General features: G+C 35.1%; 1 protein-coding gene across 4 annotated transcripts; it reads left to right on the top strand.

Annotated features, from left to right (window-relative positions):
* The first annotated feature begins 4 nt into the window (after positions 1-4).
* On the top strand, positions 5-15173 carry uckl1a (uridine-cytidine kinase 1-like 1a). Of its 4 annotated transcripts, none has more exons than XR_006155414.1 (16): positions 1846-2244; positions 4161-4345; positions 4500-4606; positions 5176-5346; positions 5500-5571; positions 5927-6116; positions 6202-6263; positions 7051-7067; positions 7560-7658; positions 7877-7970; positions 8761-8823; positions 8944-9066; positions 9396-9503; positions 9699-9855; positions 11080-13741; positions 13853-15173. XR_006155414.1 is itself a non-coding variant. In XM_042729649.1 (15 exons), the coding sequence occupies exons 1-15, from the start codon at positions 463-465 to the stop codon at positions 11172-11174; spliced, it is 1590 nt and encodes a 529-aa protein (XP_042585583.1). In that variant the 5' UTR covers positions 5-462; the 3' UTR covers positions 11175-15173. The 4 variants fall into 4 exon arrangements, 2 of the variants coding, with proteins under 2 accessions (XP_042585583.1, XP_042585582.1); XR_006155413.1 differs by having other exon boundaries at positions 11080-12761; positions 13552-15173; XM_042729649.1 differs by lacking the exon at positions 1846-2244 and adding an exon at positions 5-509 and having other exon boundaries at positions 11080-15173.
* The last annotated feature ends 117 nt before the right edge of the window (positions 15174-15290 follow it).

The following is a 15290-nucleotide window of genomic DNA, read 5'->3' on the forward strand; positions in this document are numbered from 1 at the left end:
ATTATTTACAAAACAAACTTCTAAACTTGTGAAACTTGGACTACAACAATTTTGGAGACGTGACCTAGGCTGATAAATCAGTCAGCTTCGAGTAATGTTGACCACATGAATTACTAAAATACTAAATCTACAAGAGTTTCCTGAGTGAACCCCTTGTGAAGTAGCCTTTCAGGTTGGCCTATGATGTCATGACATACAGGTACATTTTGAGACTAACACAATAAAACATATTAATTATTTTCAACAAGTAAGTTAAAACACACATTTAAGCCATTTTTTTATCCAGAGAAAAATTTAAACGATAAAATCCACAGCTTTAGGGACTTTAAGGCACTGAATTGTAAGAATTGCACGCAGAGCGTGTCGAAACTACAATTCCCACAATGCTTTTCGCGATGTATTAACAGCTGAGCTTACCATCGAGACCCGCTTCATGGCGAGTCGGAATATAAGTGGAGAGTTATGTGTGAGATGGAGTGCAGGAGGAAAAACTCAAGCCGGTCGAACAGGTATCACAATACAGCTGTCTGCGATCCACCCTTTACTCTACAAACATATAGCTAGAGATAAATTATAGGGAAACGCAGGTGCACCTCTCCGTGATGTTGCTATCTGTTATTATTTTTATTTTATTTTTTGCCATGGTATGGAACGGTTATTCATACTGTGGAATACAGCGTTTCATCGTTCTGATGATGAAAGAAAACTAATCATCATAAGAACATAAATCATCATTGCGTTAGTTAACCCCCTTCCTTCCCTCCTGCCCCAGTTTCGGCAGGCGGCGGCTGCTGCGCGCTAATGACGCGTTATTATTATAATGAACTATAGACTGAAGTCTCCCTCCTGACACGACATGTGTTCCCATTAGTGCACCATGGAGAGATCACAACCTAACTGACCCCCAACCGAGATTCGAACTTTAAGATGTCGATTTAATGGACTCGTGCATTAAAAATATTGTGGTTTATAATAATTCTTTAATACCAGGTGGTATGACCTATATTTTAATATAACACACACATTCTTTTTGTAAAATGTAAAGCCTACATTATTATAGTTGTATAGCAGAGTGTAGGTGGGGTGGCCAGCTCAGAATAAGAACATTTGGAAAACAGTGAAGTCAACTTTTGGTATAACACACTACAACCTTTGATTGTAAAATTTGCTTGAAATAGACCTTACTCTGTGAGATTTTAATATCTCTGATTAAATAATTTAACAACACATTTGAATTGCAATACTTTAACAGCAAATTTCTCTGATGTTAATTAATGGTCACATGGCATGTAGTTAAAATGAAATGGTTTATCATTTTTATTAAACATTTTATTTTGATTGTTTTTATTTTAAAATGTATTTTATATTATAATTAATTATTAGCTTTTCATCAACTCATAAGACCCTTGTAACTCCCTCATGAAGCCCAGGGTTTTGTGATCCCCAGTTTGGGAAACTTATAGCATATAAAAAGCCACAAAAAGCTATTTTGTACATATATTTTTTTTGTTCTGAGTAAAATATGTATGCAATCTCACTTGTCTCCTCAAGAATTCAGGAAGAAAGGTACAGGAGATTGTGTCTCTCACTGTAGCGAAATATGATTTCAAATAAGATTATTGCTATCCATTGGGTTTTGGTTCTATTTTTTTTGTTTAATTATAACTATTTTCAACTGAGGAATTTTAAAAGAAACATCTGATACAAAACTGACACTTAAATGAAATCTGAGAGCTCTGAGTAGTTAAGCTTTCCTTCGGGTACTCTGTGTCTCTTGGTTCTATTAATACTTTCCATCCATGTCACCTGTAGAGCTGATCCTCTTATTCAATCAAGCCCACGCACTGCGAGCGAGTTTCCAGACACAAGAAGTCGTTTTTCTATTTATTAAAAGGTTTCTCAAATACATTAGTCAGTGGTCGGCTAATGATCAAACGTCAAGGATTACTCTGATAAAACAAAGGCAGATCCCAGTGTTTATCTACAGATCTGGTGCTTTCTTAGGGAAGGCGTGTGTTTTTCCCAGTGCGATGATGTCTGCCCTCTCTGTGACCCAGGCTTTGTGCTTCAGCTGTGATTATTAGCTGGTTTATCTGTGTTTGGCCGTTTGAGCTTTGATGAGAATGTGACCTTTATTGCTCATATGGAAGACAGCCGTCAGACTATTTTAGCTGATATGAGCACGCTGCCTGGATACACAGGGGCCAGAATATCAGGCTGCTGGGCACTCCGTACAGATGGAGGGTAAGTTATTAAATGCACTGTTTAGTATTTAAAAGGTTAATTAAATGCCGCTTTATCCACTCGTTTGAGTATAATCTGAACAGAGTGACATATGCAATTAAAGAGTAAATCATTAAAATGGCTTAAAGTGCTGCAGCTGCTGTTTCCTCTAACCTTTTCGCTTAAAAGAGTTTATAGTCTAGATTTTGAGTCTGCTTTGTGCTTTTTTATTTCAGGGCCCTATACATTTTTAAGATGTTATGTCTTTTGGCTTTAACCATAGTATTAGTAGCACCTTTCTCTTTTGCTCTGTGTTGTTGATCTGTTTTTTAATGTGCTGTGACTGGTGGCCTGATTTAGTCACTCACTCATGTTGATACAAAGAGTGAGAGACAGGTTGTGTATGACACTGACGTGATGCAGGTGAAAAGATCTATTGGCTGCTGTTTTAAACCTGTTCAATTATTTCAGTTGGATTTTTATGACTGAAAGCTTGTTCGTTTCAGTTTTAGGTTGAATCAGTTGATCATGAACAAGAAAATAGCTTAAACATTCATTCACACACACACACCCAACATTGCTGTTTTAGTAATATTTGCTGTATAGACTATTATAGTGTTTCTACATTTATATTAATTTTTAAAGTTTTAGTAATTTGATTTGTAATGTATGTGCTTTGTCATTTATATTGGTTTTTTGTTTTAATATTTAGTTTTCATTTATTTTTATTTTGGTTTTAGTTTTAGTTTAGTTTAGTATTAATTTAGTATTAATTTTAGTACTTAAAACGTATTTCATTTCATTTGTGAAGGCAACATTTATAATATGTGTAATATTCCATTTTATTTCAGCCTTATTTCAGTTAATAACAAAGTTTGGTAACACTTTACTTAAAGTCTTTATGTATAATGCATTATAAAAGTTGTCATAACACATTAATCAATCATAATTAAGAAACTTACAACACACCCTACAAACCAATAAACAATAATAAAAACATATAATACATTATAACACTTATAAATACGTTTTTACACTATGCATTTTAAATTTGGTTATAATTATTTACGACAAGATATAATATCTAACAACGCGTATTATGAATAATTATAATGCATTATACCCTTTAATGACACTTTATAATGCATTATACATAATGGCTTCAAGTAAAGTGTTACCAAAAGATTTTTAATAGTTTTAGTTTTACTTTTTGTTAAGCATATCAATGACACCTGCTACTCACTACCAGTTCATTTTGTAAGGCATTTACAATTGCATTTGGCATTTATATCCTATAAACATCAAACACGTTATAAAATATATGTTCATAATTATAATAAACTAGACAAAAAGACACTAAAGTATTACTTTGTTTCTTTTTGATCAAAGCAGCTTATTTAGTTCTGTGGTACATGCTTTGTTGCTGATTTATTTATTTATTTATTTATTTTTTAAGTAAGTATTTATTTTGCATGAAACGTTATGGAAAATGTCAAGTGTATAATTTACGTAGCACTAGTGGCACCAATTGAATAGCAAAAATAACTGTTGTCAGTAAGGTTTCCCAAACACTCTTGTATTCAATTGGTTGGACATACAGATTGCCCCTCCCCAAATGCATTTCATTGGTGGAGCTGCTCTTGCTATGTTGCGTGGGTCAGACACCTGATTTGATAGAAACAGTGTTCACACTTTTTGGGAAAATCAACCTACACCTGTCTTGTTAACACTTTACAATAAGGTACCATTAGTTAATGCTAACTAACTGCATCAACTAATAATGAGTAATAGATTTAGCTCAGGTTCATTAAATAATATTAACAGATACAAAATTTGATTTGAATAATGTATTTAAAAATATTGAAATTAAGATGAACCAAGATTAGTAAAAACTTAAACTTAACTAAGATTTAAACAGTTCTCTTTTTTTGTTCCAGTGGAAGTGGTGAAGACTCTCTGGACAGACTCCTCCCTGCGGTCAGCACCTCTCGCAGGAAAAGCAGCACTCTGGGTAAAACAGAACCTCCACTGCTCCGCACCGGCACACGTACCATATACACAGCCGGCAGACCGCCCTGGTACAATGAACATGGAGCCCAGTTTAAAGAAGCCTTTGTTATTGGTACGAGTCGCTGGAAACATACTGAATTCATGCTGAACAGAAAAATATCATTCAAATAAGATACTTTCAGTACTGGCTCAGTTTAGGTTTTATTGTAGATTTGAGTTTAAATAGTAAACCTGAATGATTGAATGAAGAAATCATGTTAATACAGGTCTGTGTGGTGGCAGTGCCTCTGGAAAAACTACTGTAGCCAATAAAATCATTGAAGCTTTGGATGTTCCTTGGGTGGTTTTGCTGTCTATGGACTCATTCTATAAGGTGAGATGTTTGTGAGTCTTTGTATTGAGTGTGAGATCTGAATGAGTGATTGCACCACCATGTGAAGTTAGCCTGTTAGTGCTTGTGAAAATCTTTGTGATCCTTCTCCTTCTCTCTTCATCTCTGTTGATGTTTGTACCAACACGTAACCACACAAACAAATTTTTGAAAATACTCGTAATGTGTATCATGTGTATCTTTAAATAGTATTAAAGGTTTTGCTATGAAGAACCAGTCAGAAACTACTACTTCTGCTGATCTACTGAAGAGAACTTGATCTTAAGTTTGTTAGGAATCAGACTAAACTGGTCATGCTGTATGTTTTATCAGAAAAATAACAACATTATTTAGACAAACTTTTTTATTTTATGTAGCTCTTAACATGTTTTCGCTAATCCTAATATATTAACAGCAGCCCCAGATGCCATGGTTTATGTGATTAGAATATAATAGCATCCCTTGCATTGCTGTTAAAGCACATATGGTGGTAGGGCAGGATTGTGATCTTTCCAGTGTCTGTGTCGCCCCACCAGTGATCAAACATGCAACCTTATGTTACCCATCTGCAGGTTCTGTCTCCAGAGGAACAAGCACTGGCTGCCCATAATGACTATAACTTTGACCATCCTGGAGCTTTCGACTTTGAGCTGCTTGTGACCACTCTGCAGAAACTTAAACAGGGAAAAAGTGTAAAAATCCCAGTCTATGACTTCACTACACATGGACGCCAGAAAAACTGGGTGAGTGTGTGTGGCAGATGTTTCACATATTTTCCAGAAGTATATTAAAAATATATACCACAGATACAGTCATAATTTATAATAGTGATGATGGCTTGGAAAAGATTTCAGTTTGTTTGATGGTCTTTGCGTTTTCATTTCATACTCCTTTAGAAAAATGTTTATGGTGCAAGCGTCATTATCTTTGAAGGCATCTTGTCCTTTGCAGACAAAGAGCTCTTGCAGGTATGATAAAATGTTTCGATTTCTGAATGTTAAGTAAATATACAGATAAAAATTCAAAGCAAAGAAAGTGATAAAAATATTTTGGTGATGAAGTAAGGGAGATGTTAAAGGACCATTATCACAAATCCATCTTAATAACATCAAAATTTGTCTTTTGTGATTTTTAGCCCATATCGAATAGAATAGGATCTATATGCTAATGTGCTCCTAGAAGTTTTTCTGTTTAGTCCATATTGATCACTAAAGTAATTTCTCCTATTGATTACTTCATTTTTGATCTTGGTTTGAGTGTAAGAATATCTCTGTCACTATATCCTACAACTGAAAACATAATATTTATTCTTTTTTTTTGCAGCTGATGGACATGAAGATTTTTGTAGATACAGATTCAGATATCCGGCTGGTACGGCGGCTGAGGAGGGACATCACAGAGAGAGGCCGGGACATTGAGGGGGTCATTAAACAATATAACAAATTTGTAAAACCAGCCTTCGAGCAGTACATCGAACCCACCATGAGACTTGCAGACATTGTGGTGCCACGTGGTGAGTTCAACAAACATGCATTGGTGCAGTGAATAATTGCAGTTTGTAGATGTTACCATTATTTATTTTTCTCCTTTACACACAGGTGGAGGTAACATGGTGGCCATTGACTTGATCGTTCAGCATGTTCACAGCCAGCTAGAAGAGGTGAGTGAAAAAGGACATTATGATAGTGTTCTGTGAACTAATCTTATTCATGCTTCCAGACCAGGAGAAGTAATTCACTTATTTTTTGTGGTCACATTGGTAGTCTGCCCTAGACAAGACAGGTCAAAAATAAAAAATACAAAATAAAAATATCTTTTTAAAAGCTTAGTATGTAAACCTGAGATGTTTTTCTCCCAGTATCATCTCCAAAATCTAAGGGGCAGGGTTGCCAGGTCACCAAAACAAACTAACTCATTGACCAATCAAAAATAGCCCAATAGCTCATTTCCAAAATCCAGACCTCAAAATATGCCACTCCCATACCTAAAATAAATATTTTACAGTCATTGCTATGTGTTATACACAATTTAAAATTAAAAATCACTGTATTGTTGTAATCATAAACTGTTTTCATAAAGGAGCACAAAATGCCTTGCCTCACAAATCTCATTTTGCACGTTATCATTGGTGGAATATACAATAGGTAAAATAATACAAAACACGCATTCCATTCAAATACAATTCATAAAACATGCTAAAGTCTGTGTGGCTTGTTGAATAGACTTAAATATTGTTCTTCAGCTTCAGCTTTCTTCACGTTTCCACACAAAACAAACAGAAACTGCGCCCTCTGCCTGTGAATTTAGGAAAAATTAGGGAAACAATTGTCCTAGTGATACTTACTCAAGACAGATGACTTCTCTCACACTCCCAGCCTCATTCTTTCTCTTTCATTGTTTTTCACTGCTCTTTCATCTCTATTCTATTGCATGCATTCTCTCGGCAGCGTGAGATTAGTGTCAGGTAGAGAAGTTTTCCTCTTTCTCACACACACCCTCATACATAAACACAAATTTACAGTCTGTAAAAAAATACATTTTTAAAATATAGAAATATTCTCTGCGTGACAGTTAGCCCTCACCCAGCTATACATACATACATATACATATATATATATATATATATATATATATATATATATATATTATATTTATTTTATATATATATATATATATATATATATATATATATATATATATATATATATATATATAAATATATATATATATATATATAGTTGGTCTTGTTGTGTATGTTTGTCCATTTAAACAGAACTATAACCCATAACTATGTTTTCAAATTAAGGCAAACTCCCCAATGGATCCTTTAGTGACAGTGTTAGAAATGTCATGGACCGGTGTACATGTGGCTTTCATTTGTATTTGAATCATCTTTTTCTCTTTGTCGGTACGGATTTGCTCTTTCATATGCACACACACTCACACACACACACAGGGCGCTCCTGGCCACGGCCCATCAGTCCCAGCCGCTTCCTCAGACTCTCAGTGTGTTGGAAAGCACACCACAGGTCCGCGGCCTCCACACCATCATCAGGTGTGTGTCATATGAATCAGTTCTCTGAAGCACATCAAAAGAAATCCTACTTTTAAATGTTAATGCTCATTGTTGAAATGTGTTTTGGAATCCATTCATCTGTTCCGGCTGACATTCAGAATTCCTCACATGTGTGAATCAGGCTAATGACTGGCATGCTTCACCCTATTCTCTGCGTCTTTTATGTACTCCTCCTCAATTTTTCTGTTTGTTTTTAGGAACAAAGACACCAGCCGTGATGAGTTCATCTTCTACTCAAAGAGACTGATGCGGTTGCTTATTGAACATGCGCTGTCTTTCTTGCCCTCCAAGGTGTGTGGGTGTTTTTCTGTGTGTATGTGTGCCACTTAGTGCCTTTTTTGCCAAAGTTTGATATTATTGTGCGATCAAACCTGAATTTGAGATTTAAACTATAAGTAAGGCTTAAATAAAATTTTAATGGAATGAATTACATGAGCTGTTGGTTACTAATCAAATTAATTGCTAATAATCACACATATAGCAATACAATTTTTAATTTGGGTTAAGTATATATGCCAGTTAATTAATCAAATGAATAGCATTTAGTCACACATGTATTAATAAAATGTCGTTTTAATTAATTACTTTAAATGGCAGTTAATTAATCAAATGAATTTCTAATAATCACATATATCAATAAAAATGTGAATTGGATTAATTATGCCTGTTGATTAATCAAACTAATAGCAACAATTACACACACTAAAGTATGCAACTACAAATTTTTAATTAATCAAACTAATTGCAATGAATAACACTTATATGATTATAAAATTTAATTGAATTAATTACAGTAAATGCCAGCTAATTAATCAGCATACAAGTCAGTTGGCACGTTTGATCGCATTATTTTTCATTATTTATAATTAATCATACTAAATTTGCCTGTTACTTTGAAAGTACTTTTTAAAATAAATATTATAAATAAATGGTTCATGGTGAAATATTAATGTAAGTATGACTGCCTTAATATAAATATTTTGTTGACCTTTTGTCATCCCTTTTAAGGAAAACAGAGTGAAAAATGTTCTTCTCAGCTTTACAGTATGTATAAACACAGAAACATCCATCTTTTTTACAGGCCTGTTTCATCCAGACACCACAAGGCCAAGAGTATGAGGGGCGCAGATTTCGTGGGAAAGGGGTAAATTTGTGTGTCTGTTCATTTTCAGTATTTAAACATTCATTTCCACAATTATTTTCATCAAATATTTGATTGAAATCATATTGGTTTTGAAGCAGCACCTGTCCTCCTGTCACCTAGATCACAGGTGTGTCCGTTCTTCGGGCCGGGGAGACCATGGAACCTGCTCTGAGAGCCGTGTGCAAAGACGTCCGTATTGGCAAGATTCTGATCCAGACTAATCTAGATTCAGGAGAACCAGAGGTAACACAGGCCTCAAATCCCTGCACACAATATCAGTAACAGATGGAAAATGCAGTGAAGCCTTCTTGCTTGTCTTAGCTATTGTAAGAAAGATCTTACTAATAAATCCCAGTTTGGCTAATTCTAGCAACTTTCAAATTAAAAAAAATTATATATTTTGGTATTTTCTCGGCTCTTCTCAAACCCTATATGTCTGTTTTGCCTGTTGGTCTCTGTCTCCGTGGTAACAGAGATCTCCTGACTCCTCAGTTTCATTCTTTTTGGTGGTTGTGGTTCCCGCTTTCTTACTTTGTTTCCATGGTAACTAAGACCCCGCCTCCTCCATTTAGCTGCACTACCTGCGACTGCCCAGAGACATCAGTGAGGACCATGTGATATTGATGGACAGCACCGTTTCCACAGGAGCGGCAGCCATGATGGCAGTGAGGGTGTTGCTGGTATGTGGCCATCGACCTCATTCATTCCACAACGTACAAACAAACAGTACAAACCCTGAAACGGCTGTACAGTCCACACAATTTTGCACAAAGCGTATTTGACTGTCTTCTCTATCAATAAAGTAATTAGGTGTAGCAATTCATTGTGAAAATGATACATTTGTAGAAGGTGAGTGTGTGTATATGTATATACAGGACCATGATGTCCAGGAAGACAAGGTTTTTTTGGTGTCTCTGCTGATGGCAGAGTTGGGTGTTCACACAGTGGCTTACGCCTTCCCTCGTGTCAAAATCATCACCACTGCTGTGGACAAGAGTCTAGATGACCTCCTTCATGTCATTCCAGGCATAGGTGAGTTTTCCTGACATAGATAAACTACCATTCAAAAATTTGTGGCCAGTAAGTTTTTTTTTTTTTTAATAAAGAATGAAATACTTTTATTCAGCAAGGATGTGAAAATGGAAATAAATACATTTACAATTTATTGTTAATTTCAAATAAATTCTGTCCTTTTGAACTGTTTTCAAAATTGATAATAAAAAGAAATATCTACTGAGCAGCAAATTAGAATAATTTCTTAAGGATCACGTTACATTGAAGAAAATTCAGCTTTGTTATTACAGAGATAACTTACATTTTAAAATATATTAAATAGAAACTATTTTAAATTGTAATAATATTCCACAGTTTTTTTTGTTCAAACAAATTCAGCATGTGTAAGCACAAGAGACGTCTTTCAAAAACATTTACAACCTTTACATTCGTTAACACAAACTAACAATGAAAAATACATCTATAGTCTTTATTAATCTTAATTAATAATGCTATGTTAAAAGGATAGTTCACACAAAAATGAAAATTCTGTCATTAATTACTCTACCCTCGTGTCGTTCCAAACCCATAAGACCGCAACTACGTACATACGTCGTGGTATTCTCTAAAATACCCCCAGTATAAAGCCAAGAAGATTTTTTAAAAACTTTTTACGTACATACGTCGTGGTATTCTCCAAAATGGTGCTAGGGTGACGCGAAGAAGATTTTTTAAAAACTTTTTTTGTTTTTTTGTAGCTTCATAAAATTTTTGAACCACTGATTTCACATGAAAGCTGTTGGATTTCATCAAAAATATCTTAATTTGTGTTCCGAAGATGAACGAAGGTCTTACGGGTTTGGAACGACATGAGGGTGAGTAATAAATGACTGAATTTTCATTTTTGAGTTAACTATCCCTTTAATTTTAGCATTTACTAAAACAGTATTAAAAGTTATATCTTTTCATATTTAATGGACTAATATATTTAATGAGCTAATATAAACTAACAATTAACGATTGTATTTAATTAACTAATGTTAGCAAAGATTATAATTTTGTAATCAAATGTATTGCTCATTGTTAGTTAATGTTAGCAAATGCATAAACTAATGTTAACCAATAGGACCATATTGTCAAATACCAAAACGTCTTACTGAGCCCAAATCTTTAAATGGTAGTGTATATAAATATAAGAAAGAAATAAACCCTACACTTCAGTATGTGCTGGAATCTTATGGGTGTGTGTTTGCTGTCATTGAGGAGACTTTGGTGATCGTTACTTTGGGACAGATGGGTCTTCATCATGGAGTGATGAAGAGCAGCAAGAACCACATAGCTGCTCATCAGAGGTTTGACCCACTGTTCAAGCAATTCAGGCAGCTGTGGATAGCGAGGATCAACACTTACTGTAATTTCATATAACCAGCCAGGAACAAAAATACATTTGCTAGTACACTCATGAGGTGCAGTATTTTGTAGCACTTCATTTTATGACCGTATGTTCATGATAGGATCTAAAACAGTAAACTGTTTTAGCAGTAAACATATGTTACATTTGATATTTTATTCTGGATTATTGGTTCTTCCTTAATCAGTCACGATAGTTCAAAATGTTCAAACTAGACATTTTTATATATTTCTAAATATTAGTTTTTACATTTGTATAAATATACAAAAGAATGGATTGCTGGACCCATTTGGCTGTTTATTGGTTTTACACATTCAACATAAAATAAACTGTCTATGTCCCTAAATTCAACATCGGTTCTACATTTTTAAGAGATGTTTCTGTTTGATCATTCTTGAGGCAGCTAGCTTCGAGAGAGCAGGTTGGAAGAGTTTTTTTCCTTACATGTACTGCTGCAGTATTAACACCAGGGGGCAGTACTTCACTCCTCCTGTCTCATTGTGATTTTGCAGGTTCAGTAAGGACATTTCAAATCCAACTATGGAACTCAAATACATTTGGGGAAAATTTGTTGTTCACTCAGGAGTTAAGAGACAATTTAGCTAAAATGTTTCTACAATCTTAATAAAACATCAGAAGAAGACCTTGACCTAGCCATGACCTTGGTAACTAAATAGAGTAGTGACTCGAGTAAACTCGAGGTGTTTTTGTTGAGAAACCCTGAGAGGAAACAATTGCACATATACTAGATACCTCTGGGTGAAGGTGAAGAGTTCTTCACTAAGAGGAACTGAAAAAATTTCTATTGCAATGGAATAATGAATGACCATGTACAGGAAAATTGCAGAGATTGTTAGAAGTTATAAGTTGTTACAAAGAAAAAGCCATGGAAGGTAAGAAAAGATAGATGTGACATCTGTTTCAAGAAAATTGAGCAAAACTGGCATTTTAAGTCCTTTTACAGATCAGACTGTTTTAACAAATTAGGCAACTGGAAACAAAGGGCAGCTGTCAAAGACCAAACCAGACATCATCAATCTCTTAATTTAACATTTTACAGGTATGACTTATTTAGCTTGATGGAAGAGATGTTTTTAAAGGCCAGAATCTGACCCATCTGCATTTAGGACAAGAAATATACATATATTTTCCAGTAAACCCACAGCTATGAAGTAGTTTCAGGTCTGTCGACTGCATAACAGTTCAGTATCACTTCGCTACACTATTTCAGTTATTTTGAAGATTTCGTGGTGCATCGTGGTAGTCTCCTGAATGTGTGATGTTTATCGATTTCCTTCTGGGACTTGAATGTTTCAGTTGCGTTGTGTCTATGCAGGGTCAGAAACAATGACAAGCAATAGGATAAAAAAAGACAATCAATTAACATGTTTTCCATTATTACATTTTATTACCTATAGAAACAAGCTTCTTTTCTAAAACTCTCTCTCTCAGTGTTGCCAGACGTACGTTAATTATCGAATATGAACAATAATTTTGACCTGTACAGAGGTGGAGTTTGGACCTTCCCACTGAGGTATGCCTAGTTATTTATCTATTGTGGTAATTTGCAGTTCATGTCCAAATGTTGATGGTAGATAGCTGTATTCTGTATGTTTGACTCGTGTACGATAATCTTCTTACAAATTTGATACGTTTTGATAATTATATATCAGGAAATTATTTGTCGATGTGACATTGAATTATTAAAAAACAAGTCAGTTTTTGTCCTTAAAGGGTTAGTTCACCCAAAAATGAAAATTAGCCCATTGTTTATTCACTCTTGAGCCATCCTAGGTGTATATGACTTTATTCTTTCAGACAAATCCAATTGGAGTTAAATTAAAAATCGTCCTTCCAAGCTTTATAATGGCAGTGAATGGGTGATTTTTGTCAACAGTTTAAAAGAAGCCAAATAAAGTGCATCCATCCATAATAAAATGTGCCTCATATGGCTTTGGGGGGTGAATAAAGGCCTCCTGTACTGAATCGATGCGTTTTTGTAACAAAAATATCCATATTTTAAATGTCATATACACTTTTCTCTCACTTCCAGTAACTGTCGTTACTGTCGTAAATATCTGGTATAATATGAGTTACAATGCCTTTTTTATGGTTTAATGTTAAAGACAAACAGCACTAGATACTTATCGATGGGGTTCTGGGAGTACATAAGGCAAACAAGTTTGGAAACACTGCATTAAAAATTTAACCTCTTCTCCACATTTAGAAATGGCAGAACAATACATGTTACATAGTATGAGAAAAAAATAACCTAATGTACAATTCCCCAAAAAATATTTAATAATGTGAATACTTTTTTTCAGGAACTGTACAAGGCTGACATTGCAGACTGGTGAGACTGCGTTGCACTCTCACTAGGTTGCTACAACATGCAGACCCTTTCTCCAGTGTTGCTGGAGCTCTGAAACATGGGTGACATCTTGACTTAGCAGAGCTCTTCATACGTTCTGGATTCGCCCAGACAACAAACTGGTCTGCGACTGCAGCCTCAAGGTTAACCTGTTACTATGGAAACAAGTCAGCCAATAAAAAAACAGCAGACGGTTGCTACGTTGACTGCACCCTTTTTGTTTTAAGGATGACCTATTTTTTTTTTTTTTCCAGAGCAAGTCAGATGCAAGCTTGTGACACTCTCACACATAAACACACACAGGGACACAGTAAGAGAGGTAGGAAAGCAGGTTACACTTTTGCAAACACGAGTTCATATGTTCTGGTAGAGGATTTGAATGAAATAAAAAAAAAAAAAAAAATCCCATGACCTCCTCCATCTGTTTGTAATGTGATCTTAATGTGAAATTCGATGAGATTTTGTCTCAATGGAGGGGAATTCTTAAATACCATACCATGACAGTGAGGCAGTTGTCATAGGAACAGCATGTACCACAGTGAAAGGCTGATGTGACTGCAGCTTCAATGGCTAATTAGGGTAAACAAAGAACTCTAATGCAATCCCTCATCTACCTGAGTATATAAACTAATCAAACCCGGTTTAATCAGAGCCTAATCAAATCCAGATTTAGAATGAGAAATGTCCTCTGGAATATTTGCTGAACCTTTTGCATTGATGCCTACAGACATCACAAAATGCAAATCTAACACAGGCGCACATCTGTTTCTTTTCTAAGTCAGTAAGTCGGAGGAGCAAGACTTGCCTATGTGAGATCTCACGTCTGTGAACATCTTTGTCGGCTGTAAAAATCCATTTTTCTTTTTAAATATCCTAATTAACACTGAACTATTAAATATTTAGTTCAGGTTTAGTTCCTCTTTTGCCATTAATTTGTTCCCAGAGACAGAAATATTTACTGTAAACAAATCTGCAAGTTCTTACATGTAAAAAAATAAATAAAAATTAATTTAATTTTTTTTTCTGAACAAGGGAAACACCTAAAATCTGATTAAAATGAGAATTTAAATGCATTTTGGTATGAGTGATCAGATCAGATTTCATGTTTTTTCAAAACAAAAGAAAATCTCATTTTTCTTCACCTTTGCAGGTTCATAGCCCTCACTTAAAGGCACAATATGTAATTTTTTGCCGTTAGAGGGCGCGTATTCAAAATAATCAAAGACCAGCTAGAGTAGTTTGATGATGTCGTGACTGAGTGTGGAATCATGGGAGTTGTCGTCTTCATCCTCACAGTCGATGCAATCCGACAGGACTCGGGCAGAAATCATGTTCATGGATGAGCTAATGATTTATTAACGTAGTAGAATGAAGCAGGGTGAGGCTAAAAGTCGTCGAAGTGAAACGAGGCCGCTGAACGGCTCGAAAGCAGTGGAGCTTTTATTATGCCGCAGTAGACCGCTTCCGCTCCTTCTGGTCATGCGTATGTGGGAAGCAGCGCAGTTTTATCATACTAGATACGTTTAAAAGTTCTGTTATAATGCTACTCTGTGCGGTCGTCACCAGTCTATTAAAACGCACAATATATATATATATATAAAAAGGACTTTGGTGTTTCCATGTTTTCTACAAAACAAAACCGGAAATCGAGGGGTTATGACTTCATTGGCAGGACACTATAGACACGGTCTG

Source organism: Cyprinus carpio, chromosome B8 (assembly GCF_018340385.1).
Source record: "Cyprinus carpio isolate SPL01 chromosome B8, ASM1834038v1, whole genome shotgun sequence".
NCBI classification, from domain to species: domain Eukaryota; kingdom Metazoa; phylum Chordata; class Actinopteri; order Cypriniformes; family Cyprinidae; genus Cyprinus; species Cyprinus carpio.